Source organism: Labrus bergylta, chromosome 12, assembly GCF_963930695.1.
Source record: "Labrus bergylta chromosome 12, fLabBer1.1, whole genome shotgun sequence".
Lineage (NCBI taxonomy): Eukaryota > Metazoa > Chordata > Actinopteri > Labriformes > Labridae > Labrus > Labrus bergylta.
In genome coordinates this window covers 7,942,852-7,965,991 of record NC_089206.1, presented here as the reverse complement: position 1 = coordinate 7,965,991, position 23,140 = coordinate 7,942,852, and the positions used below count along the sequence as shown (strand labels likewise).

Genomic DNA, 23,140 nt, shown 5'->3' with positions numbered 1-23,140 from the left:
GTGGTTGTCCTCGACATTGTACACCCTCAAGAGTTAATTATATTAAAACTGTTAGTGTTACTCCAGTGGAGTTGAGAGAAGTCTGGTAGAGTTTATTTTCTGACACCAGTGTAGAGTACTATCAACAATGCTCAGTGTTAGCCTGTGTTCATTTTCAACTCTGTACGTGTGTTGAAATAACTCTGGGTGAGAGTTAACTTAACATTTAAAATATATAGACTCACATATAGACTCTTTTCTAGTGTTTTAATTTAACTCTCTCAAAGGTAATCTAATACTGGTGATTTTGCTGTGTACTTGAAGCACCTTGATTACCATGTTTAAAATGTTCTAAATAAAGCTGCCTTGATTTAGTCCTTAATAGTTGGAACAAAAGACTCTTGACAATGTTTTGAATCTTTATTGAGAGAAATCTTTTCTCAGTAGAGAACAACATAAGAATGTGCACGTGAGCAAGAGACAAAAAAAAAAAATGTAAAGGGGGTTACTGTAACATTGTGTGATTGAGCATAACTGACACAGTTATGAAGCGCTCTGTTTCCTGCAGCTCTCCTCATACAGCTATTAGCCAGACAGTTTGTAACATGTTTTGTGCCAGCAGATTTAGTAGTGATTTTTAGTCAGTGTTGAAAAACAAACAGGGATTATTGTAAATGCCAAATGCAATTAAACCCTGAAAAAAATCTATTAGAAACTTCTTATTTCCTGAGTTTTGGTTGACTGAGCCTTTAGTCCAATAATTTCATTTTTCACCTGATGAGCAATCAATGAACTGTTGTACAATGCACTTAGATAAAATACTAAATGGAAAAAAAAAAGTTGATTTGTAAAATCTTTTAAAAGTTTTTTCAAAAGGTACATTTTCCCCTCTCTGGTTTCTTTATCGCTTTGTATAAAAGTGTTTTCTAAATGAACAGTACAATTTAAAGGAACAATATGTTACTCAAGACATGTAGAATTCAATCTAGACTCAAAACATTGGAGAGCGTTGTCTTGTCCCGCCCCCTCCTCCCTAGAGTACACAGTTCGCCATTTCGCAGACATTGAAGCTTCAGTGTTTAGCCAGCTCTGGATAAGTCTAGAAAACTTACTCTCTCAATTTTTCAAAAGCATCTCCAATATATATCCTATTTTTACCAACTTTCTAGTCATGGAGCTTATTAGAAAAAAATTACGAGACTTTATATGCCGTGTAGAATCACTTCTATCTGAACCAGTTCGCTTGCCCGCTTCCATCGCTGCAACACCTGTTGGGGGGGAATCATTTATACGTAAAAATGTGTCACTTGTTTCCAAAATCTCTTCTCATACAGTAACTTAAGCAATAAAATGCCTTTAGAAATTACAGTATATTTTGTGCAAATTGGAAAACTATTAGATGCATCCCTGTAAGCATACAAAGTACAAATAAAACATACCTTAACGAATAGCATGCATTTTTGTAAAAAAAAAAAAAAAAAAAGAAAGAAGAAAACCTAATAAAAACAACATACAATATGTCTAATTTTAAACTTAAACCAAATATGAATGTCAAGAGTAAGAATCCAGTATATGTATAACCACATTGTTAGAACAGCTGCTGCAAATGCATGATATATATATATATATATATATATATAAAACATGTGACAAACGTATTATGGCTTTAAGTGAAAAAGCTTAGTGTAAGCTTAGTGTGTTGGAGTAACAGCAGAGGGAGCTTTCCTCCTGTCCTCTCCTGGGTTTCCTCCTCTTTGTCCTCTTTCTCTCCACAGTCTTTTTTTAACTCTTCCCGTGTTTGCTCTGGACCTGCCAGCAGCTCAGCAACATGCACTCACTTCCACAGCTTTCCTTCAAAGTCTGAAGGAGAAGGTCGGGGGGGGGGGGGGGGGATATATCATAAATATAATGTAATATTTCTTATTTCTATAAGAGTGCTCTTGTCTGAGGATTATTTCCTGAAATGAAAGTCAGCACACTCACCGTTATTGCAGTCTTTGGTCATATCTCGCTCTTTCAGCAGGTTGTTTTTGTACTCTGTGAGTTTCAGAAGACATAACGGTTATCAAAAAGCAGAGAGCACATTTTTTATTGATGAGTTTTACTCTGTGTGTATGTGTGTGTGTGTGTGTGTGTGTGTGTGTGTGTGTGTGTGTGTGTGTGTGTGTGTGTGTGTGTGTGTGTGTGTGTGTGTGTGTGTGTGAGTTGGTGATGCTTATTGTACCTGAATTCAGAGGGGCTTGGTTACAGGCCTTCAGTTCAGTGCAATCTAATGACATTTCACCTTGACTCATCCTATTTCTCCTACACAGAAGAAAAAGAAGGAATTGTTATGATTGAAGTTGGACTCAAAAGAAGAGGAATAATTGTACATTATTTATTTGTACGCCTTACCGCTCAGATCCGCGCAGCTCATACTCAAGCCCTGAAAAAGATTTTTAAAAAGACATCTCAAACACACTGTCTCAACAAATGAATTTGGAATAAACATGTGTGATATTCATGCTTAATGCCAGACACAATGTGCAGGTTAGATAAACACATTACCTCTCTTTTTGCGCCGCCGAGTCAGCACAATTACAGCGACAACGATGAACGCCAGCAGTAAGAAAGTTGCCAGGAAGTAACCCAGATGCTGCAAGAAATAACCTCGATGCTCAGGGAGGATGACGGTCACAACGCGTGGGCTCTCAGACTCTTCAGTCCCTAAAGGCAGAACATGGATCGAATCAAACCATAGCAGGTATCTCGTATAAAGACAGAGCATGTAGGAAACAAAAGTAAATACTCTGAATTTAATTATCAGGACAATTAAGTGTGCTTTCACATTTTAAAAAAGTAAATAGTAAAGCACTAAACACTGATGTATTGGATATTTACTCTGGATTAACATAAAGGCAATATACAAGAACTTTAACAAAATGAAACATTTTCTATTCTCTCTCGAGGTTCAATCCTTTTTCATTTGTATCCAAAAAAGCAGAGACACAGAAGGAAGGAGGGAGGGCGGGAGTTAAATGTCAAAACGCCGCTCTGTGGTAATGACTTCCAGACCTGATGTCATGCAGCTGGGTTTTTTTTTTTCTGCTCTGAAAAATCCCAGGCTGGCCAGAAAAAAGGCGAAGTGTGAGGAAAGAGAGACACAAACTCTGTTATGTGGTCTGTCTGCATGTCTGTATGACTTTTCCATTTAGGCCTTTCTTTTTTATTATTATTATTTGTCTTCTCACAAACACAGAAGTCTAGCTTCTGCATGCATGGAAAAATAAATCTGTAACACCTTCTTAAGAGCTCATCATTACGCCGTCTGACAGGCCAGTCTGAACACATCTGCGCCAGCTCACAGGCTTTTCGGGAAAAGATTGTTAGTTAACACTTGTAGATGGTTTGCTATAAATATTTAAGGCGACAGGCAAAGAAAAAAAACACTAGTTGCATAACAACTCTAACTGTTCTACTTATGCGGAATGACCCTTTAAATCATGTTTTCAGAGATGTTGAAGGCTTAAAAACTACTCGTAGATATTATAGTTTTACACGTTCTCTTTAATTCATATATCAAATTTGATATAAAATTAAAGCTTAGGCATGGCTCGTTGGCCTCTCATTAAAGCAGCTACTTTTTACTCTTGAAAAACTAGGCACTGCATGGGAGCCTAATGAGGAAAACATCTAATGTACAGTCTCTGATTGTGCTTTCAAATCCAGCCAAACATGGAGAGAATCTGATTTTGACTTAATCACCCAAGTCTTCAGCGGGGGGGGCTAGGTTTGCAATTATCACCTGTCATTGTCTAATGTACCTAATAGGCATGAAATCTCAAAAGAGGTGTCCAAGGTCATCGTCTCTAGAGCCCAACTGTCAAAACCGGCGCTGCAGACGTGTCCCGGCGGTGGGCCGTTACCATTTTCCTGACAGATCTGACAAGCGTGTACGTGTTAGCGACCATCTCACATATGCTGCACAGAGGTTAGCCTGTGGGTTGTTTTTAAGCCCCTGTGGGATGTGCATCATTTGCAAGTCGATGAACTGGAAGGAAGCGTCTTCATTTTCAGAGATAGATGTTGGACTTCTGACAGCTCACAAAACGCCTCCTCCGTGTTTACAAAGGAATAATAACCTATCCGTGCTTGCCATGAATAATTACAGCATTAAAGAGAAACGCTCTCATGACGGATGATTGCTGGCTCCTTCATGCGCACAAATAACTTAGATTTAATCTAAAATGATTTAAGACCAGAGATGCATGAAGAAGATTTGAATCCCCAGATGATGTGCCAGTTTTCCATGTGAGCATTTCTTTAAAGCACACTTATGAAGCCAATAAACGGGCTGTGATTTCTTTACAGGACGGCAGAATCTATAGTCCAACACATACCTTCATCCCCTTCCCTTACTCTACTCTTTCATGTCACAGCTGGCCCAGATGTTGAACAGATGTATGGGACTTCCTTTGACTGCTGGTAAACACGCCTACACCAGAGGCTGACACACATCAGCAGAGAATCAGAGCAGACCGGGAGAAAAGAAGAATAAACAAAACTGGAGATGCAAAGTAACCAGTCTAGACACGTGGTCGGGACTTTTTTGGAAAATGGGGTTAAATGGCGCGGGGGGAAAAACACACAAGATATGATCCTCCACTCCCAAAGTTACTGGCTGTTGGAGCCTACTCCTTCACTCAGTGTGGTTAAAATGTCTCCAGCTGTTAATGCTGTAAATGAAGAAAAAGTCAGAAAGGAAAATGAGACCACTTCCTTCATCGCCAATTTAAAGCTGTTTACTGTGAACAGCTTCTCAAGCCAGAGCTGCGAGAAATAGAACGTAATTTTGCATCTTCCAGAGTTAAACTCACAGTCAGCCACTAACAGGAACATTTTTCTTTCTTTCTTCCCAAAGTCGCTTCTACATTCTTCGACCTCCTCCCTCTTCAGCTCAAAAACAGAGAGGTCAGAGGAAAGGATTTGGCAAGAGGAGGGGCTGATTTAACTGACCAACTATGCCTATAAATACAAGGGGAAAAAAACTTGAGCTGTGTTGTTCCTCTTTGCACAATCCAGCCAAGAAACCAACCAGGGAAATAACATTAACCATCACCGGCATCTGGAACAAAAACAAAGTAAAAGTGGTGTTTGTGATGTTTTTTTTAATGCTGAGTGACCTACTTTCCTCTGGCTCCTCATTCTGGAAAACTCTAGGTGCTGTAGTGGGAGCGGACGGAAGCGGGGGTCCCACTGTGAGCCTGAAGATGCGTCTCTCACTCAGGCCGCAGTAGTGGTGATGGAGGTTGCAGGAGTACAGGCCTCTGTCGACAGGCTTCAGGGCAGAAATGGAGAGAGAGAAGTCCCCCAGAGTGAAAGCATCCTCCTCCACACTCATCTTGCTCTGGGCGAAGAGGGGTCCATAATCCCGGCGCTCTCCGGAGGCGTAGAGGTCGACGAGGCGATCGGCTCTGTCAGGACGCACTCCAGGGGCCTGGAAGTCCCAGTGAGCCACCTGCTGCTGGTCCTCCTGGAGACCCTCCCTCCACAGGGGGCGCCGGTTCACGCAAGGCAACACGACGGAGCTGCCAAGCAGGACTATGAAAACAGTCTTCTCCCCGTCCCAGTAACGCCTCTCTTTCCGAGCTGGAAAAATATGATGTCAAAGATGGCAACTATTTTATCTGTTGGATTCATTATGACTCATGGAATAACATTTGTCTGTATAATTTAGAAGCCCCACCTGATTTAGTGACATTGAGCTGGATTTGAATGGACTGGTGGATCTGGCAGTAGTGATGGTGCAGATTACAGGTATACACTCCTCTGTCTGTCGTGACCACATCTGGAAAAAATAAGCATCCAAACAAACATAAGATTAAGTAGAAGGAAGGAAAATAGACTGACAACATCGCCACTCTGATCTTCTCCCATTGTTCAGATTTCTTTGACAGCATGGGCCAAACATCACCATCTACAAATAGAAACCCTTTAATTTAACTGTCGTCAGGTAAATGAATGGACAAAAAGCCTGTCAGGCAGCACCACTGTCACGGTGTCTTTGCACACTGTTTAAAAATCAAATTTAAGACCTTTTTATTCACATGAAAAGCTGAACAATTCAATTATACTAAAGTCCATAAAAAATTAATCAAAAGCCTGAAACAATTCGTATTACTGTGTTTTGGAACTATATTAAAGTGCATTGTTTATGCACTAATTTAAATGTAAGTCTCACTGTTGATGATGAGGGAGAAGTTTCCGTCGTTAAAAGCAGATTCTGGGACCGAGACGCGTCCCTTGTTGAAGCCGTTGTAGACTCTCAGTCGCGCTCCGGGTGACATATCCAGGACTCGCTCCACAGAGTATTCGGGGCTGCTGCGGACCACGTCCCAGTGCACCACCCTCTGCCGGTCCTTCAGTCGGTCTTGGGTCCACACCATGCGGGGGCTGTGGCAGGGCAGGACGGCCTTAGACCCTTCGGGGAGGGTGATGTTCTTGGCCTCCACCACCACACCGAGCCTGCTGCTGCTGCTCTGAGCCCACGCTGACAGGAAATAATAAACACATTAGCTCAATGATGGAAAGAGAAGCATTAACATTCAATTCTAAACATAGAGTTTTAATTCAGGCAGTGTAAAGAGAGTGTGTTACCTGCTGGCAGGAGGAGCACTGCAAGAACTGAAACAGACAAAACCATGAAGAGTTAGAGTTGTTCTCTACTGAGCTGTGCTTTCTTCTTCATAACACATCTCTATCTGTTCTCTAAAAAGGCTTGGGAAATATTTAGAATAATAAAACTCAGTACAATGTTCCAGTGGATACAGGGTTTAGTTTTGACCTGGGCTGAACCAAAATGAAAGTATTTGAGCTTTGGAGCAGATGTGGGTTCAGTGAGAGGACTGTTTAAAACAGAGGAAAGGAAAGCAGAAAACAACGACACGGTCAAATGCAGAGTTTGAAAAAAGAAAAGTTCCACACGGAGCTACAAAGCAGAAGAAAAGTATACAAGATGTGAACAACAAAATCTAGAGATAAGACTTTTTCCCGACATCGCATTTGCTATTTCTAAGGCTTTTTTTTCCCCACAGTGCTATTTAGTCACCTGTTTACTGAAGGGGCAGCGGAGACTGACAAAGAATATAGAGCCTCTATTCATCCTGGCTGCTGCTGCTGCTGCAGGCTTGTAGCAAGGCCGTGATCCTGAGGTCATGAAGAACGGAGCAGCTATTGAGCTCACCTCAGTCACACTGCCTGGTGTCAACACTTCACATGTGTAGTTTAACTACACTACTCATGAGGCCTGTGATCTATAGAGGCCACAGGTGCAGAGACATATGGTGTTGTTTGAAAATGTACAGAATGCATGGATGAATTCAGTACGGGAGAAAACGTAAAATACATTATTTATTACTTCTGAAAGGCAGCAGATTAATATCAACAAATCATAAAATCATTTTATTCAAAACTCCTCACAGTAGCTTTAAGTTAAGGATCTGAATTCTTCCTAAACTGCTGCAAAGAAGCCGCAAATACCATTCAGATCAATCCCTGACGGTGAAGACCTAACGCTTAAATCCATGCTGCACAAAATCTGTTTGATGCAGTCCAAAGCATGCTTTCTCTTTCCAGATGTTGAGCACATCATGGCTGCATATGGCTGATTCACTTCATATGTAGGCACACAGGCAAACACTGCCTCACCTGAGCGCTGCAACTGAAGAGCATATAACCCAGCAGAGCATGCAGAGATTATGGAACTATGTGCAACAGTTGAATAATAATAATAATAACTCGAGATGAACAGAATGATTTCAGCACACACTCTCTGACTCTGGCAAATGGAGAGGAGACCTCATTCTGGAAAACTCTGGTGGCTTTTCTATTGAGGGGTATAAACTTCCCTGCAGAAGGTAAAACAAAGTGTCCCAGCCCCTGTAATTTTCTCTCATCTCTCCTCCAGACACACACAGACACACACACACACACAGAGACACAGGCTGGTGACTCACAAGGCTGGTTAAGCTCTAAAGACTTAACAATGTGCTATTGAGTTACTAGCTATAATAACAGGCATTTATCCAATGACCTGCAAAATCACTGCTGCTATTAGTTACCCCAGGAGTCACATTGAGAATCAATTTAACAGTCATCCTGAGGATATGACAGGAAAAAGGGTTATATATATGTTCAACTCAACCTGAAAGCATGTATTCACTCAGCATCATTTCTCTGATTCATGGATGATTCGGGTGTGTAAAGTTTACTCACAGCTGTGTCACACTTTGAGAGTAAACCAAACAAATGTGTCGAGCTGCAGACCCAGCAAAACATACAATGATGCATTCAGAGGCCTGTTGACTGAGACACGCAGCTTTGCAGTATGGCAGCCAAGACTCTCAATTTGATTTAAAGTCCTATTAGTTTGCTTGTTATTTAAAATAGATCAGGTTATTTCTCTTGTTTACAATGCCTTCAGTAGCTGTGAACATCCTGCAGTACTAATACTCTCATCTTCTAGTAGCCTACCTCGTGGCCCCTATGTTCCTCTGCAGCCAATTATCTGACTATAAACTATAAACACAAATGGGGGGAAAAAGGTGAGCGCTGCATTTTTTTAATCATGCAATAAAACTCTTAAACTCTAAAACTAGAAGAGCTCCGACAACTGCATTTAATGACTTATCATCCACTCTCTCTGTTCTTTTACTCGTGTTTCTACACATTCTTCAGTTCTTTGCATATACCTTTGCTTCTTATTTGATTGTCTGTTATTCTAGTGATTGTTCTTTGAGTATTTGCACTTCTTGTGATTTGCCTGTTTTCACATGTTATCTCGCTCTGGCCATGACTTTCCATGTTGTTGGCAATATTAATGATGCGCTATGATGTCTCCTCCTTGGTTAAAAGGAGCCCTTTTCTAAAATACATGCATGTTTAATGTGTTTGATGTTTAAGGATAACGTTACTTAGATTCTTCTTTCTGTAAGAGATCTGTGGAGGATCAGGAGATGTCTGTCCTTCTTGGTCTTATGTGATTTATATCTGATTAAGCCCAAACTTCATAGCCAAAGGCAGCTTCATGAAGTATAGCCTACACGCAGCATCATCTTTATGTGTTGAGGCAAGTTTCTGTAAAAATCTGTCTGCTCAACTGAATGGGGACAGAAAGTCGAGGGATGCATACTGGAGCTGTATTTACAAAACCCACGTCACCTTCACGTGAACCTTGTATTTTCCAGTCTTTGGTGAGCAGCTACATGTTTATGAGCTTATTTTTCTGCACTTCTTATTTTTCCGTGCCCTTTTGTTGGTGGCCGTTAATTAAGACAGCAGCAATCAAAAACATGGTTGTGGTGGTAAATCCCCCTCCTCCTCCTCCTCCTCCTCCACGCAGCCTGGACTCAAAGCAGCCCACTCGTGGTGAAACTCTCATTACTGACACATATAATGACAGGCTGCAGGATTGTGCTGACTCCTCAGCTCAGACCGCAGTTAACCAGAAACACATTGGGTTGTAGCCATAAAAAAAAAGAAAATCCCACAAACACTGTTTCCACAGGCGAGTCGAAGCCATGCAGCGATACTGTATAGTCTATATGTAATGCTCAGTCCCACTTTGAAGTCCACGAAGCTGCATTCCCCTTCCTTTTGATTTTCAGAACTTACAAACTTAAAAATGAAAGCTATCTGTAGTAGAAAAACGGTATTCAGCATGTTAGGTAAATGACAGAGAAATCTAGTAATAATTAGAATAAACTGAAAAATAGTTATGCCTATATTCAAATCACGATTGAGATTTAAAAAAATCTATTCTCAGTCAACTAAATATTGAGCCTTTAAACTCCAGATTTGTATCATTTAAATTAGATTTTTTTCCCCCTCAAAAAAACAAAAAAAAACAAGCAGATTTAAATTGTGTAAACAAGCAAATGTAAAACATATTTTTACAGACAGAAAATTGAATTTCGTTGTTAAGCAAATGGGTCACACAAACAATAATGGTTTAGGGTGAAGATAAATCAGTTCTATAAATTTCATTGCAAAGACATCATGCTGAAAGGATTATGATTATCTAGAAAAACAGACATTTGCAGCAGCAGGGCAAGAGAGCAGACCACTTTTCTCCTTTTGTTCCCGACGGTAAATTCTAACCTGGATCTGATTAAAGCAGCAACAACAAAAAAGTTTCCTCGGAAAAAGTACAAAAGAAGTGGAGAACTTACGTTTTAATAGTGTCATATCGAGGTTCATGGTGCTAAAAGTGCTGGCAGCGGAGGTGAAAGGCAGACAGAGGTGGACTGAGCATCAGTTGAGAAAACAAAAGAAAACTCTGAAAGTTGTCGGAGCAGCAGCAGCAGCAGCTCAGCTGTGTTTTGTTGAATTTCTGCAGAGAAGGAGTCTGTACGAGCTCCGCCTTCTGCTGCTCCACCAGGCCATGAAATCTAACACTGCTCTGCTTATATGATTCACCAATAAACATGAAACACATTTACAATCACAGTTGGAATGAGTTTTGTTGTTCGTGCTTTACTACACTACGCAGACATGAGTAATGTTAAAAAAACGAAACAATTGCAGTATTCTTTAAAATAACAGAACAGTCGTTTCTTTTGTCTGTTCCAGCCCAATGCAAACATCTACATGAGGCCCTCAAATCATCCTTCATCACCTTCATGTTATACATAATAGTAACCATTAAAGGCATTTTGAGGGGACACTTTGTTTGCTCATGTCAGCAACTTAATGATCCAATGTCTTGATTTGTTTTTTCCTCATGCCTCTTTTTTTCATCCAATACGGATATTTCCATCTACATTCTTTCCTCAACTAAATTAAGAAAGAAAAACACATACGATAAAAACACAAACCTAATAAAACTCAATATATATATATATTTTTAATTATTATTATTTATTTATTGGTTTTTGCTTGTCATCAAAGTTTTATGTAACTTTTTACCACCAACCTGCCAAGAGACTTTCTTGGACGTTTAAAAAAAAAAAGAGGCTGTGGAGGAGCTGGGATCAAATCGACACCTTCTGGTTGAGAGACGACCCTCTGTACCACTGAAACACATCGCTCTCTATAAAGCTTAAGATATTACCGGTAACTTAAATCATGTTTAAAGGAAGAGAGAATATATGATGCTCTCCTTTTATTGTTTTACCAAGCGTGGTGACTGTTTCATTGTGATGCATAGATACAGTAAAAAAAAAAACAGCTTGATTTATAATTCCAATGTGAATGAATATTTTCAGTATTTGCACAATACTGCCATCTACTGTAAGAACAGGAAAATGTCATTTGTCCTCCAATTCTATTACCAACATAAACACCACCCCTTAGGTTTGACAGAGAAAGGTCTTTATTAGTTTATGTACACTTTCTGAAAAATAGTGATACCATGAGTAGGTGGTCATCACTGAGACAGGCTCCAATACGGCTGCAAAGCATTGACAGTGGGTAGATTGTTTCAACAGCAGTGTGTGTGTGTGTGTGTGTGTGTGTGTGTGTGTGTGTGTGTGTGTGTGTGTGTGTGTGTGTGTGTGTGTGTGTGTGTGTGTGTGGCACAGGCTCAAATAACCGTCTGTGTTGTTCAGTCCCTTCTGTTTCCATGCTGCTTAAGGAAGAGCTTAGGTGTATTCCATCCGTCTGGAGCCTTCTTCAGTCCAGCCCGTGACCAAATCTTCTTCAGGTCCTCCTCAAATCGTCTCTGCAGAGGAAAAGCCGGCACAGATCAGTTTTCAGCTAGTTACTGAACATTGTGCTGTAATAAGAGTTCATCGGGAGCAACAGACTAGCAACAACTCTAATCAAAATTAACATCTTTCAGCGCTAGTCAAGGCCCGGTTGCTGGAAATATGTATAACAAACTAAAGCAGGTTGAAGTAGGGATGGGCGATGTGGCCTAAGAGATAAAATCTCAGATTTTTTCATAACAAACTCGATTAACAATTTTGTTTTGTCTCCTTAAAAAACATTATATATAAATATGACAAATAAATTACATTTTACTAATCAAATTTCCCGTCAATGATTAATAAACAGGGTTTCCCAATCCCCAAACCTGGAAAATGAGAGAAAAAGTTAAATGTCTTGGAAAATCACGTGTTGTTTCTGGAAAATGATTCCAACACTCTCCTACAGGGTTGGACATTTTTACAGCCACGCGTTAATAAAAGCAGCTATTTGTTACATTAATCCACAGCGCAGATTGAATGGAAGTCTATGGATAATGTAATGGCTCCGCCTCCCCCTCGTGTCAAAAGGGGATATTCATTAAGCCTGCAATTTAGTTGAGAGGATGTAGTGAAAATATCCTTCACAAAAAGAGAAGAAAAAAAAAACACCATGAGAGTGAATTGTAGCAACAACTATCAGGCAGACTTGTGTTTCCTCCTCAGGTTGAAGTCCGCACATCAACAGTAGTCAGTGAACGTTATTGATGACGCGCTAACTTGCACTGAATCTCTCTCTCTCTCTTTCTAGTCGGTCTTTCTTGCTAACCTCGCTGCCGTCTCACTTCCAGGACTGTGTTCTGCTTTTACTTTGTGCCTGACAAAAGTGAGAGTGAAATACAACTATTACACACGTTTGACAATGTTTCTAAACTGCAGATCGGAAAAGAGAACCGCGTCATGTGTGGATAAAAATGTGTTCATATGCACAATGAATACCCAACTGTGTGAGTCAAACACAGGCCGGATACTGGCTAATGGTCCTTTCACTCTGCTGGCATCGTCTCTCCAAGTGCAATACTGCGTTGACCGTAACATGATATTAAATGTTTAACCTTTGAAGCGGTAGCTCACAGTGGGTGTGATTAGCCTTGTTAAAGACTTAATATTGGTGCGGCACGATAAAAAAAAGTCCTGAAAAAATGATCTCTGGAAAAGAGTGGGAACCCTGAATAAAGTAACCTTATAAAAAAATTGGGGGTTTAAGTGAAATGTATAACATACCTGGGGCCACACAGCCACTCTTCAGGAAGTAAACAAAGGGGGGGAGGAGGTGAACTACAGGAGCCCAAGAGGGGGCGTCGGAGTATGGTTAAAAAATATTTTTCATTTCATTTCTGAAAATCTAAATGTTCTACTAACCCGGTTTATTTAAAGTTATTGAAAAACAATACATAGCCCAGCCCTAGGTTGAGTCAACATTATTGCTTAAACACACAGCTGCAGTAAATTTTCTAATCATGCTATCACATTTTATACCAATATTCCTGATGCGTCGTGTCAGGGTAAATGTTCCTAAACTTACAACAAAGTCAACTTCTAGCTCCAAACAGAGAAAAGAGACGCTCACCTGCTTTCTTCTCCCCCTGCTCTCCATCACTCTCCTTCTCAAGAACTTTGTCCTTTTCTGCAGCTTCCTGTATTTATGCCGGTTCATCATCCGTCGCCGGATCTCCAAAACATTCTTACACTGAAGGGGTGTCGCTGAACCCTCACCCTCCTCTAACACAGGGACAGCGATTGGCGGCAGCACCTTCTCCTCCACAGGCCCCGCGTCCTCCTGCGGCGGGGCAGAATCCAGTGCAGGGGGAAGGGAGTAGCGCAGGGAGAGCCAGCTCTCCAGAGGACTTACTGACAGCTTGCGTGGCACAAGAGCCTCCTCCAATTCTGGTTCAAGTTGGACCCATCGCGGAGGGGATGTGTTGTCGGCTGCTGTGGAATAGTTTCTCTGTTTCTGTGTCAGTGAGGAGCAGTACGCAGGAAGAGCCCGCCGTGCACATCCATTCAGAATGACTCCATGGGCTTGAAGTCCACCTAAACAACGTCATTAACAGAATCATTAGAGAAACAAGGAGTTCAGTTTACCATTTCAATGGACAAGAAGATACAAAATCATACTTACACGTTGCTTTGAGGATCAGACTTAAACGAGGAACAACCTTGGAGGTAAACATCTTTAATGATCATCCGGAATAAGTCATGAGGAGGGGGAGGATTGGTCACTGGTCCTGCAGGCAAGAGAGAAGCACTTTTTTTTTTTACTAACGTACCACAACAAAAAGATTTACGTTTACGAATTGCGTTATTAACTAGCGTATTAATTTGCCACAATAATAATGACAATCATCTGAATGTGTACGTCACAAAGACTGTCGGCTGCACTGCCCTACAAAGGCAAAAGGCAGTCACTTCAATTTTTGGAACATTACAGACGAGCTTTATTATGAGGACAGATATCTTGAGTCAATTGTGTTGTTTTTTTTTTTTTGAGTAAATAGTAGGTTGTATTTGGCTTAACTTCCAAAAGCCCTCGAGAAACCAAGGCGGGGTGCTGTAACTTCACTTGCTCAAACTGAGTTAAGGTCTTCTGCCTTTGTTTTTTGCTGCGGATCAAAGTGAAGTCACTGTTTCACTGCAGTGGAGTTAAGGTGTTTTAATATCTGTCATCAAGCACTTCTGACACACACACAGCAGCTTGACTGAAGTGGAGCAAAGAAATAGTGTTTGGTTGTTGTTATTTTAACAATGCAACCAAGTGAAATACAGTAACAAATGGAAGTGAATGCCTTTTGCCTTATCATGACGCCTTATTATTATTATTGTACAGGCAATGCAAAGGCAGAGTACCTTAACTTCCAAATAGAATAGAATAGAATAGAATTACTTTATTGATCCCAAACTTGGAAATTGTGGAAATAAGGTCATGTTTGAACATTTGTACATTAATAACCTCATTAAAAAGACAAAGAATTGCCACATTTCCAATATTCTGCCTGCAACTCATTTGGCTGGACCACAAAAAGACTTTAAAGTCATTTTTCTGCAGTTCTACAGTCTGGAGAGTTAATAACATGTCAGTAATAGTTTTGACAGTAAATTGACATAAACTGGTGTCATCGACTACATTTAAAACAACGACTCCATAAGAGGTTGATAAGCAAATCTAACTCAATCAATACAAATAAACAATTTGACTTAAAAATCAGATGTTTCTTAATGTACAGTGTAGAGAATGAATGTGTTAATGTAAGTGAGTGTCGGACCAGAGAGTCTGGACACTGAGCGCACAAAGCTTCAAACTAATGTTGTTTTTCTTCAGTTCCTCGACCACTATGACTGCATTCATTTTAAAACGGCAAAAAAATAAATAAAATAAATTACCTTGTAATCCTGTGACCGCGATTTTCGTCTTCAATGTGACTGCAGAAGATCACTACCGGCCCGTCCCGCAGAAATCAAACGCGTTTCCTGTTTCCCATACCCGACAAAGGTTCCGCCAGAGCGCACAGTTTGAGAACCATACTTTTAATATTATAATAGTTATTTCAGTTTTGTTTATTATTATTACGAAGATGAAAAAAAAATGTAATAATGTAGTTACCAGTCAAATTTGTTTGCGTGTTTTTACAAAACAGCATTTTGTAATTTGTTGTTCTTGTATAGGCTACTTTGTTACTATTACTTCTATTTTGTCAAATAGCTGATCTATTTCTTATTTTGTAAATCTATTTTTTAGTATCTATTTTTTTGTACATTCTTAATTTTTATTTTTTATTTAAATTGTTAATAAATTCTATTGAGTCAATTGCTGCTGTAACACTGTAAATTTCCCCATTGTGGGATAAATAAAGGATTATCTTATCTTATTTTACCTTCTATGATCCTGATTTACGTCATACAAGACAATACAAGACAATACTTTATGTCGATTATTTCTAATACTTCATGAAAGATTGAGTCACAAGAGTTTACTGCTTCAAGACTCCACAGGAGGGCGCTAGCACCTTAGAGCAGTGCAATATGAAATGTTATTCTGTTATATTAACTCAATAAATCAAAACAAAGGATTTAACCGGTTTGAGAAAAAGCTTTTGGGAATGTAACCTGTGCAAAATGGAAATGCAACTCCATGTTTAAGTTGTTCCTTTCAAATGTATAAACACTGCTACGATGAAGAGGATGTACAAAGTGTACAAAGCTTCCTGCAAATTAATTCTTGAAATGGCAGCTAATGTCATGTTGCAAAGAGTTAACCGTTTCAATACTGTGTGGCTTGAAGAAAGTAAGCAGTAGCAGTCACATCGCCCATAGTAACATTTTGAGAATGAAACAGAAGAAGTAATGTATTTATTTTAATATTTCTAATGGTAGTTTTAAATCTTGGTCCCAGCATTACCAGTATAGACTCTATTTAAATGTACAGTATGGTACTGCAACACCATAAACGTTAAGCTCTATCATTTGTGATATTCTCCCCATTGTAAAAAGGGTTCTCTAAACCCGTCTCTGAATTGCACAGATATTTAGATATTGCCATTTTTGGGTTGTTAGCAGATACATTCAGTCATGAGTCAGTTCACTCATTAAAACTAAATGTGTTTCTCTCTTCCCTGTGGCATGGTTGCATAACCGGGGAAGCCTCCACTTTTAGATTGCTCTAGTTTGATTCACTTGTGGGCAGCCACATCTAATCATTTATTCATGGGGCTTCCTCTCCTCGCTTTCATTAAGACGAGGGGAAGTGGAACATGTACAGTTCGTCGGCATTCACAGCGGGGATTTTCCCTGTGTGGTATCCCAAAGATTGTATTTGTTTGCAGAGATAAACAAGGCAGAGAGTGAGTTTCCATTAAGTGACGCGTACAATAGTCTTTAAAGTTCTTAGGGCAATTTATTTACAATAAAAACAACAACAACAACAACAACAATAAAACATTCATTTCATTGTAAATCCTGCTGGCTAGTAGCTGTTAGCTTCACTATCTTTACACCATCCGTTTGTGATAATAAGGCAACTGAAAGATCAGCAGGATGTACTGTGAGATTTCCCTTTGACCAAACAGTCTGAAAAAACATTGGAAATTAATTGAATTCAATAACAACCTCCTGTCTAAATGATATCACAAAGTAAGGGTACAAGAAATAAAACTACTTGGCAGTAATTTCAAAGTGTCAGTCAGTCCCATTTTGAATGAATGGCCTATACATTATACACAATTTACTTCAACTGAATACATATATTTACAAAATCAGTAGTTGTATATGGAGCCTTTTTCCTCACTTTATGAGCAAATACATATTCACAATTGTGTTATAATTGCATCAATTTTACTGCAATGAAAGAGATCTGATTCTTGAAAAAGACGGAGCTTCACAGTTGACAACATTATAATTTACCAAAGCAGCACATACAGTGACAGGATGCTGAGTACAGTAAAACTGATTTACACCATAAACGCCACTTCAACAGGAGATAAATCAATAAATAGAGACTGCTCTCGTCACAGACGGACAAGACAGAGAAAGTAGTCCAATCAGTCATTGATGAATACATCAAGTCATCACCAGACGACACACAGAGTGCTGAAGAGTAAATGCTTTACGTCAGGATTCTTTAAGAAAGTTGTGTGCTTAAAAAAAAATGATTCTGAAGATATTAGCTTTGACGTTAATCTGACACACAATCCCGTGATTGGCTGCAGAACACGTGAGTAAAAAAAGTGAGGTAAAATCAATCTGAGGGACAAAGAAATTGCATGTTTAATTTTTAAGGCCATTTCATTTTATCCATGAAACAATACTCTCTCCACTGTGTCCTTTGGAATCTGGTTGGATTAGCATGAAAGAGTGAAGTCGTTTTACTGCTGATTTAGACTTCAGATTTGTATCTTACCCAGAAAATAATCACAATTCAAGCACCAAACAGAACAATTCTACATCACAATAGATGCTTTGTTAGAAAATACCCATCTCAGATGCTGAATATTTGGTTCTTCTTCTACATTAGAGATCTTTACACAGCCAAAACATTTGTAGATTTAGTTTAAAAAAAAAAACACCCATGTTATTATCTCCTCTACGTTGCAGCAGAAGTCCCTCTGAACATCTCCTCGAAGAGCTCAATGGCACTGTCTTCCCCCTGAATAGCCAGCAGACCCAGGCATCGACGAGACAAACCATCTTCAACAAATAAAACTTTTTAAGTTCGTATTTAAACATGTGCTCTTCAAAACAACAGATGTGGCAAGAAACATAGAACTAGGCAACAGCTGTGCGAACAGGCAAAGAAAAGAGTGAAAGGAAACAAACACTGTGCAAAAGCTGGCCCCTCTTTGTGCGTCATCCTCTCCGTCCAGTGTCCTCTAGGTTTCTGGAAACGCTGCACTGTGGCCCTCACTGAGCAGCAGACCGGCCAGGCTCCACCTGCTTTCTCTCTTCTGTCTCCTTCTCTTCATCTTTCTCCTTCTCATCTCTGGACGCGGCGAACACCTGCTCTTGTCTCATCTCCCAGAGGGATTGTGACTTATGGGAATGCTTTGGGGAAAAGAGGGATGTCTGGTCACTATATCGCTATCCACCGTAACAGCTGAATATTAGTAGTCCTCTTTATGTCTCAGTTTTGTTTTGTGCAGGTTGAGGCACATTGGAAAGGTTAAGAGGAAAGTCTCACCTGAAGATGGAGATCCAGGATACAACCAGGTGTGTACAGTTAACAGTTCTTCACACAGAGACACACAAACATCAGCAACACCACACACACACACACACACACGACGATGAAAACACCAAAAAGAGAAATAATGCAGAGTTATAAAAGGTGATAAAAAATACTTCATTTTATACCAGCATGGACCTGACTCACCGATGAGGACTGACGATCTTGTGGTCGTTCCAGTTTGATACGGATTTCGGCGCCCTTCCCTCGATCCGGTTTACCGGGCCCTGAAGAAGAGGAGCAAAGTGTGTTAAACCAGACACAAACTGTAGCTCCATTGCAGAATGACTTTGACAAGACTAATGGTCATCCATAATTCATTTGCTTCATATTGTAAAAATAATAATCAACTTGTTTACCCACTGATGGGTTTGGTATGGAAGCCCATTTCCGCCAGTTAAAAAGATAAAAATGAAAATTTGGCTTTGTTGAGATTTTGTTTTGACCATAAAAAGGGTAGAAATAATGAAGATATAGATATAGATAGATTATGAGATAATAAAGTCATAATTATGAGATAAAAATGGTCGAAATTATGAGATAATAAAGTCGAAATTATGAGATAATAAAGTCGAAATTATGAGATAAAAAGTCATAATTATGAGATAATAAAGTCATAATTATGAGATAATAAAGTCAGGGACACCATCTACTACCGTGAACTTGAGCCTACAAAATAACTGTGTGACACATTGACAGTTAAACGGTCAATGCTACGTAAACAGTGTAAATGTAATGTGTTTAGTTCCAGCGACAACCAGATTAAAAGACATAACTATTTATTATGCCTCTAACGTTTACTACATTTGGCAGAATTAGGATTGCTTGAATTGCTTTAGGATTGCATATCGTTTACATGGCTGAGGGGACGCGGGGACTGGAATGCCAGCTGGAGCACATGCACACTTACCAACTCGTAATTTCCATTTTTTTAATCTCATAATTTCTTAGACTTAGACTTAGACAACTTTATTTATCCCAGAGGGCAATTTGGTTCCAGAGTCCACCCAGACAATGCAGACATTTACAAACAAACAACAGAAGGAGATTAATCGGAGACAACAAACAAATCAGTATTTGGCAAAAGTAAGCGTTGGCACGATGATACCCTGGTGTGGTCTGTTTTGGAAATGACACCCACAAGGGCCAGATAAAAAGCTCATTCTAAGGACAACAGAAATAAATAAGTCAATAAATACATAACGAAGACATTCAAGGATGCATCGTGGTCACATTGAAGACTACATTCAAGGAATGTACATACAGGCCCCTGGAGCAGAAGTCACGGAATAAACCACTTGAGCAAGGGACACGATAAACAAAGAGAACATTTTGATCTTTATCTCATAATTATGACTTTATTATCTCATAATTTCAGTTTATTTTTTTAACTGGCGGAAATGGGCTTCCATAGTTTGGATTAAAAATCTAGAGAAAAAGACGGTTGCAGAAGATTTGTTTGTTCTTTATTCTTTTGTATTTTTTGTCCTCTGAATGACTTGATTTTTGTATCATGTTCTTTTTTAAAATAAGGATAAATATACTTAGCATCCTCTGTCTTGTAAAGTCAAGAGGTGAAGAAATGATGCACGGTGTACTTGACTGTTGACCAGTCTGTCTTGAGTGCGTTTTCAATAAATGGCCTCATATCACAATGATCAATCGACAATATGTTTAGATATCCAATCATATTAATTGAAGAAAAGGATTATTACAATATTCAAGTTTTTTCTACGGAGCTATAAAATGATTTTAATGTCAATAAATTAACAATTAAAAGACATCAACAAACCAGTACATCCTGGAGTAAATACTTTAAAGTAGATTTGTTTTACAAATGTCACAAGATTAGATTTACTCTGACATGTTTAAAGTGTTAAACAACTTTCCAAATGATCAACCTGCTCCTCACCTGGGGAGCTGCAGTGACCGGTGTTACTGGAGTTACTGGTGCTGTCCTCCAGCCAGGTGCTGTAAGTGAGCGAGTCTCGCTTCTGTGGCGTCCCGGCAGATGATAGGCTCTCCTGAGAAGCACGCAGAGGAGGGTTATGAAGAATAAATCGTGTATATTAAGCCATGCTTTGTTATACTGTATACTTAGTACTCGTCTTCATTTCTTAAAGACAGAATGTAGATCTCACCATGCCTGTGTCGTAGTCCTCTGTGGCTTCAGTCTCGTTCTCCTCCACCACACTGGCGAAGCTGCTGGCATTTGAGGAGGAGCGCGAGAGGTCGTGACCCTCAGGGATGGAAGGAGCCCTGGTGCCAAAACAAGAACTACACCCTGGATTAACCAAACTCAAGCACACTGATTTGATCTGAATCTCTATCGTGTAAGAGAGAGTCATTCATCATGCTGCCACCCCTGAGGGATAGCCCCGCGGTTACAAAAACACAAGTGTGAATTATATCCTAAATTCATGATACAGCTCTAACCTGTCAATCACACACACCTGTTCTTGGCTGTCGTGAGCACCTCAGGAGAGCTCTGATTCGACGAGTTGTCAGATTTGGGGTCTTGAGAGACGTGGCCGCTGTCAGGAGTCTTCTGGGTGTTGGGGGAGCTCTCCCTACTGTGGTAAGGGAAAGCAAAGTGGATGAGTCATTGACTAACTCAATAAATGCATGATAACAAGTTAAGCGACTTGAATTATGGACCTCAGGCAGGAGTTACATGGCTATAAGTTCTGAAGTAAAACAAAGAAAGTCATTCTCACCTCTTCTCTTGGACTTCTTGAATGTTTTCAATACCAATGGCACTACTTCTCCTGGAGCTGAAGGGACCAGACTTCTTTCTGGTCGGGCTCTTTCCTGGGATGATCAAAGACTGCCACAGAGAGGAAAGACAGTCAGAGACAAAATAGCTCTAATACTTTAAATATCTTTGAGTTCAATCAAATATTTCTGAAGGGTCTATGAAGGTTATTCATTTTTTTACTGTTAAAATGCGGTTCCAAAACAAAAGTCACCTTGAATTATAAGACTAAACAGTAACATTTCTCCCTTTGACTTGTTTCTGCTGTGATAAAAGAAGTTCAAATATGCACTTAGCAGCTTAATGTCAGGCCCCGGTGCCTGTCTGTCAGCCAGAGCAGAGCACGCTAAGGCGGGAGATGAAAGATGGGTTTAAAGGCTCCAGGGCCTACCACTAAATGTGCTTTCTCAGCGACTGCTTTGTTCAATTCAATCCCCTTTTTAAAGCTCTTACAATAAGAACTTAAAAAAAAAAAAAAAAAAAAAGCCTTTTATTCAGCGCGGCTTCAAAGAGCAGGGGGGAGGATTCTCTTTTTATAATTTCCCTGCAAGGGGGTCATTAAATCATTAATATTCATCTTTTTTTGAACAAATCATCAATTTAATGTTGGATGTAAAATACAGAATAGTCATAAGGCAGACACATACTGCAGTTAAGGAGATAGGACGGTGAGAATAGAAGAACATCTACAATAGTCAGTCGGAGGGAAGTAGAGAATCTTATTTCTATGATTTGTCAAATCCAAAACATTGGATTCATGCAATCAATACAAAACCTCTGGAGAAGAAATCTATTTCTGCTTTTGTTTTGATCACAGATTGAGATAATAACGGCTTACATCCTAAATGTAACACACACTGCATTAAACAGAGTGCTGAAATGTACAGAGAAAAGTGTTTGGCCATGATGTAGTAAAGCCATGCAGACAAAACAAGCAGCAAAGGGGAGAAGCGAGCAGTTAGAGAGTAGTTAGAATTAGACATGAACCTCTTCTACTGTTCCTATCCCTATGGCACTGCCTCGACGTCCATATTTACTGGGACTTTTGCCTGGGACAAGCAATGACTGAGCCACACAGGGAGAGGAGAGACAGAGAGAGAGAGACAGAGAGAGAGAGAGAGAGAGAGAGATGGGATGTTGACAGAAGACAGAGAGAAGGGGAGAGGGGAATGGGGAGGGAGAAAAATCGTGAGATATACACAGATATATATGAGTCCATGCAGTCAGTAATGTTATTCAAAACAAAAAATACAAAGCACAGGTTAACTGGAGAATATAAAGTGGGACATTTTGGCTCCATGGGTGCAACATAGGCAGCTGGATGGGAGAGAGAAGAAGTGATGAGCTGGTTATGTGAGCCTGTGTGAGAAAGAGGATGAAGAAGAGATAAAACAGCAGAGGAGGACTTACAGTGTGTTAAACATTAGGGTTCACATCAAGACTGGGCAAAAACAGACTGGAGCTACATAGAACCAATTAGAACATTTGTAGATGAAGAAGATAATTGATATTGAAGGTGACCTAGAACAATCCTATAGATGTGGATGTCTGTTTCAGGATTTGGACGATCAAAACAGCTTGTTCAGTAACATGCATTTGCAATTTTAGACCAATCTTTAGGGGAGTTTCAGCACCTCTACATTTCATCTCTGCACCCCTCAAATAATAACAGGAGCATGAGCAACATCAGATTTCTGACCGAAATTTAGCAAATTTCTTAACCTTATATTTTAGCGATGATTTTGAAAAATGTGTCTCAATAAATGATAATATGTGAGGGCAAACAGAATCCTTTGCTACTATCATCAATGAGGCCTTATGCTTAGTTGTAGGCTTATTGAATAAGTGAGAAAAATATCCAGATGAGCTACTTTACAGTGTTGAGAAGCATGGTTACATGTAAAAGTCCTGCATTCAAAATTTTTGATATTATAGTATTAGGCTGAATTGCTAGCAAAATAACGTACA

General features: G+C 39.7%; 3 protein-coding genes across 16 annotated transcripts in view; all 3 read right to left on the bottom strand.

Annotated features, from left to right (window-relative positions):
- Positions 1–385: 385 nt before the first annotated feature.
- Positions 386–10,369, bottom strand: LOC109986500 (matrix remodeling-associated protein 8). The gene is made up of 10 exons (XM_020637180.3): positions 10,188–10,369; positions 6,616–6,642; positions 6,200–6,508; positions 5,705–5,806; positions 5,146–5,607; positions 2,527–2,685; positions 2,374–2,404; positions 2,204–2,283; positions 1,963–2,016; positions 386–1,839 (listed from the first exon to the last, which is right to left on the bottom strand). The coding sequence occupies exons 1-10, from the start codon at positions 10,213–10,215 to the stop codon at positions 1,814–1,816; spliced, it is 1,278 nt and encodes a 425-aa protein (XP_020492836.2). The 5' UTR covers positions 10,216–10,369; the 3' UTR covers positions 386–1,813.
- A 937-nt stretch (positions 10,370–11,306) lies between these two features.
- aurkaip1 (aurora kinase A interacting protein 1) lies at positions 11,307–15,183 on the bottom strand. Of its 2 annotated transcripts, XM_065961716.1 has the most exons (5): positions 15,084–15,183; positions 13,825–13,930; positions 13,273–13,736; positions 11,532–11,677; positions 11,307–11,495 (listed from the first exon to the last, which is right to left on the bottom strand). In XM_065961716.1, exons 2-4 carry the CDS (start codon positions 13,874–13,876, stop codon positions 11,561–11,563), a joined length of 633 nt encoding a protein of 210 aa, XP_065817788.1. In that variant the 5' UTR covers positions 13,877–13,930; positions 15,084–15,183; the 3' UTR covers positions 11,307–11,495; positions 11,532–11,560. The 2 variants fall into 2 exon arrangements, with proteins under 2 accessions (XP_065817788.1, XP_020492542.2); XM_020636886.3 differs by having other exon boundaries at positions 11,307–11,677.
- Positions 15,184–16,573: 1,390 nt separating this feature from the next.
- The window catches only part of rap1gapa (RAP1 GTPase activating protein a), a 52,422-nt gene continuing 45,855 nt past the window's right edge, over positions 16,574–23,140 (bottom strand). For 9 of the 13 annotated variants that reach the window (XM_020636757.3, XM_020636783.3, XM_020636814.3 and 6 more), the window contains 8 exons: positions 22,160–22,237; positions 21,135–21,244; positions 20,871–20,990; positions 20,559–20,694; positions 20,330–20,441; positions 18,565–18,644; positions 18,373–18,420; positions 16,574–18,236 (listed from right to left, as the gene is read on the bottom strand). In XM_020636757.3, the coding sequence (XP_020492413.1) occupies positions 18,412–18,420; positions 18,565–18,644; positions 20,330–20,441; positions 20,559–20,694; positions 20,871–20,990; positions 21,135–21,244; positions 22,160–22,237 (645 nt within the window). In that variant the 3' untranslated portion in view covers positions 16,574–18,236; positions 18,373–18,411. The remainder of the gene's footprint in view (positions 18,237–18,372; positions 18,421–18,564; positions 18,645–20,329; positions 20,442–20,558; positions 20,695–20,870; positions 20,991–21,134; positions 21,245–22,159; positions 22,238–23,140) is intronic. The other 4 variants (XM_020636798.3, XM_020636834.3, XM_020636773.3 and 1 more) reach the window with 3 other exon arrangements.

Bases quoted from the DNA above. Each gene is read 5' to 3' on its own strand.
- LOC109986500 (XM_020637180.3), bottom strand. From the start codon at position 10,215: ATGAACCTCGATATGACACTATTAAAAC. The intron at 6,509-6,615 runs GTAACACACTCT...ATTTCCTGTCAG, and splicing joins AGTGCTCCTCCTGCCAGCAG to CGTGGGCTCAGAGCAGCAGC. The intron at 5,807-6,199 runs GTGAGACTTACA...TATTTTTTCCAG, and splicing joins CTTCTCCCTCATCATCAACA to ATGTGGTCACGACAGACAGA.
- aurkaip1 (XM_020636886.3), bottom strand. From the start codon at position 13,876: ATGTTTACCTCCAAGGTTGTTCCTCGTTTAAGTCTGATCCTCAAAGCA. The intron at 13,737-13,824 runs GTAAGTATGATT...GACGTTGTTTAG, and splicing joins TCTGATCCTCAAAGCAACGT to GTGGACTTCAAGCCCATGGA. The intron at 11,678-13,272 runs GTGAGCGTCTCT...TTTCCTCTGCAG, and splicing joins GCAGGGGGAGAAGAAAGCAG to AGACGATTTGAGGAGGACCT.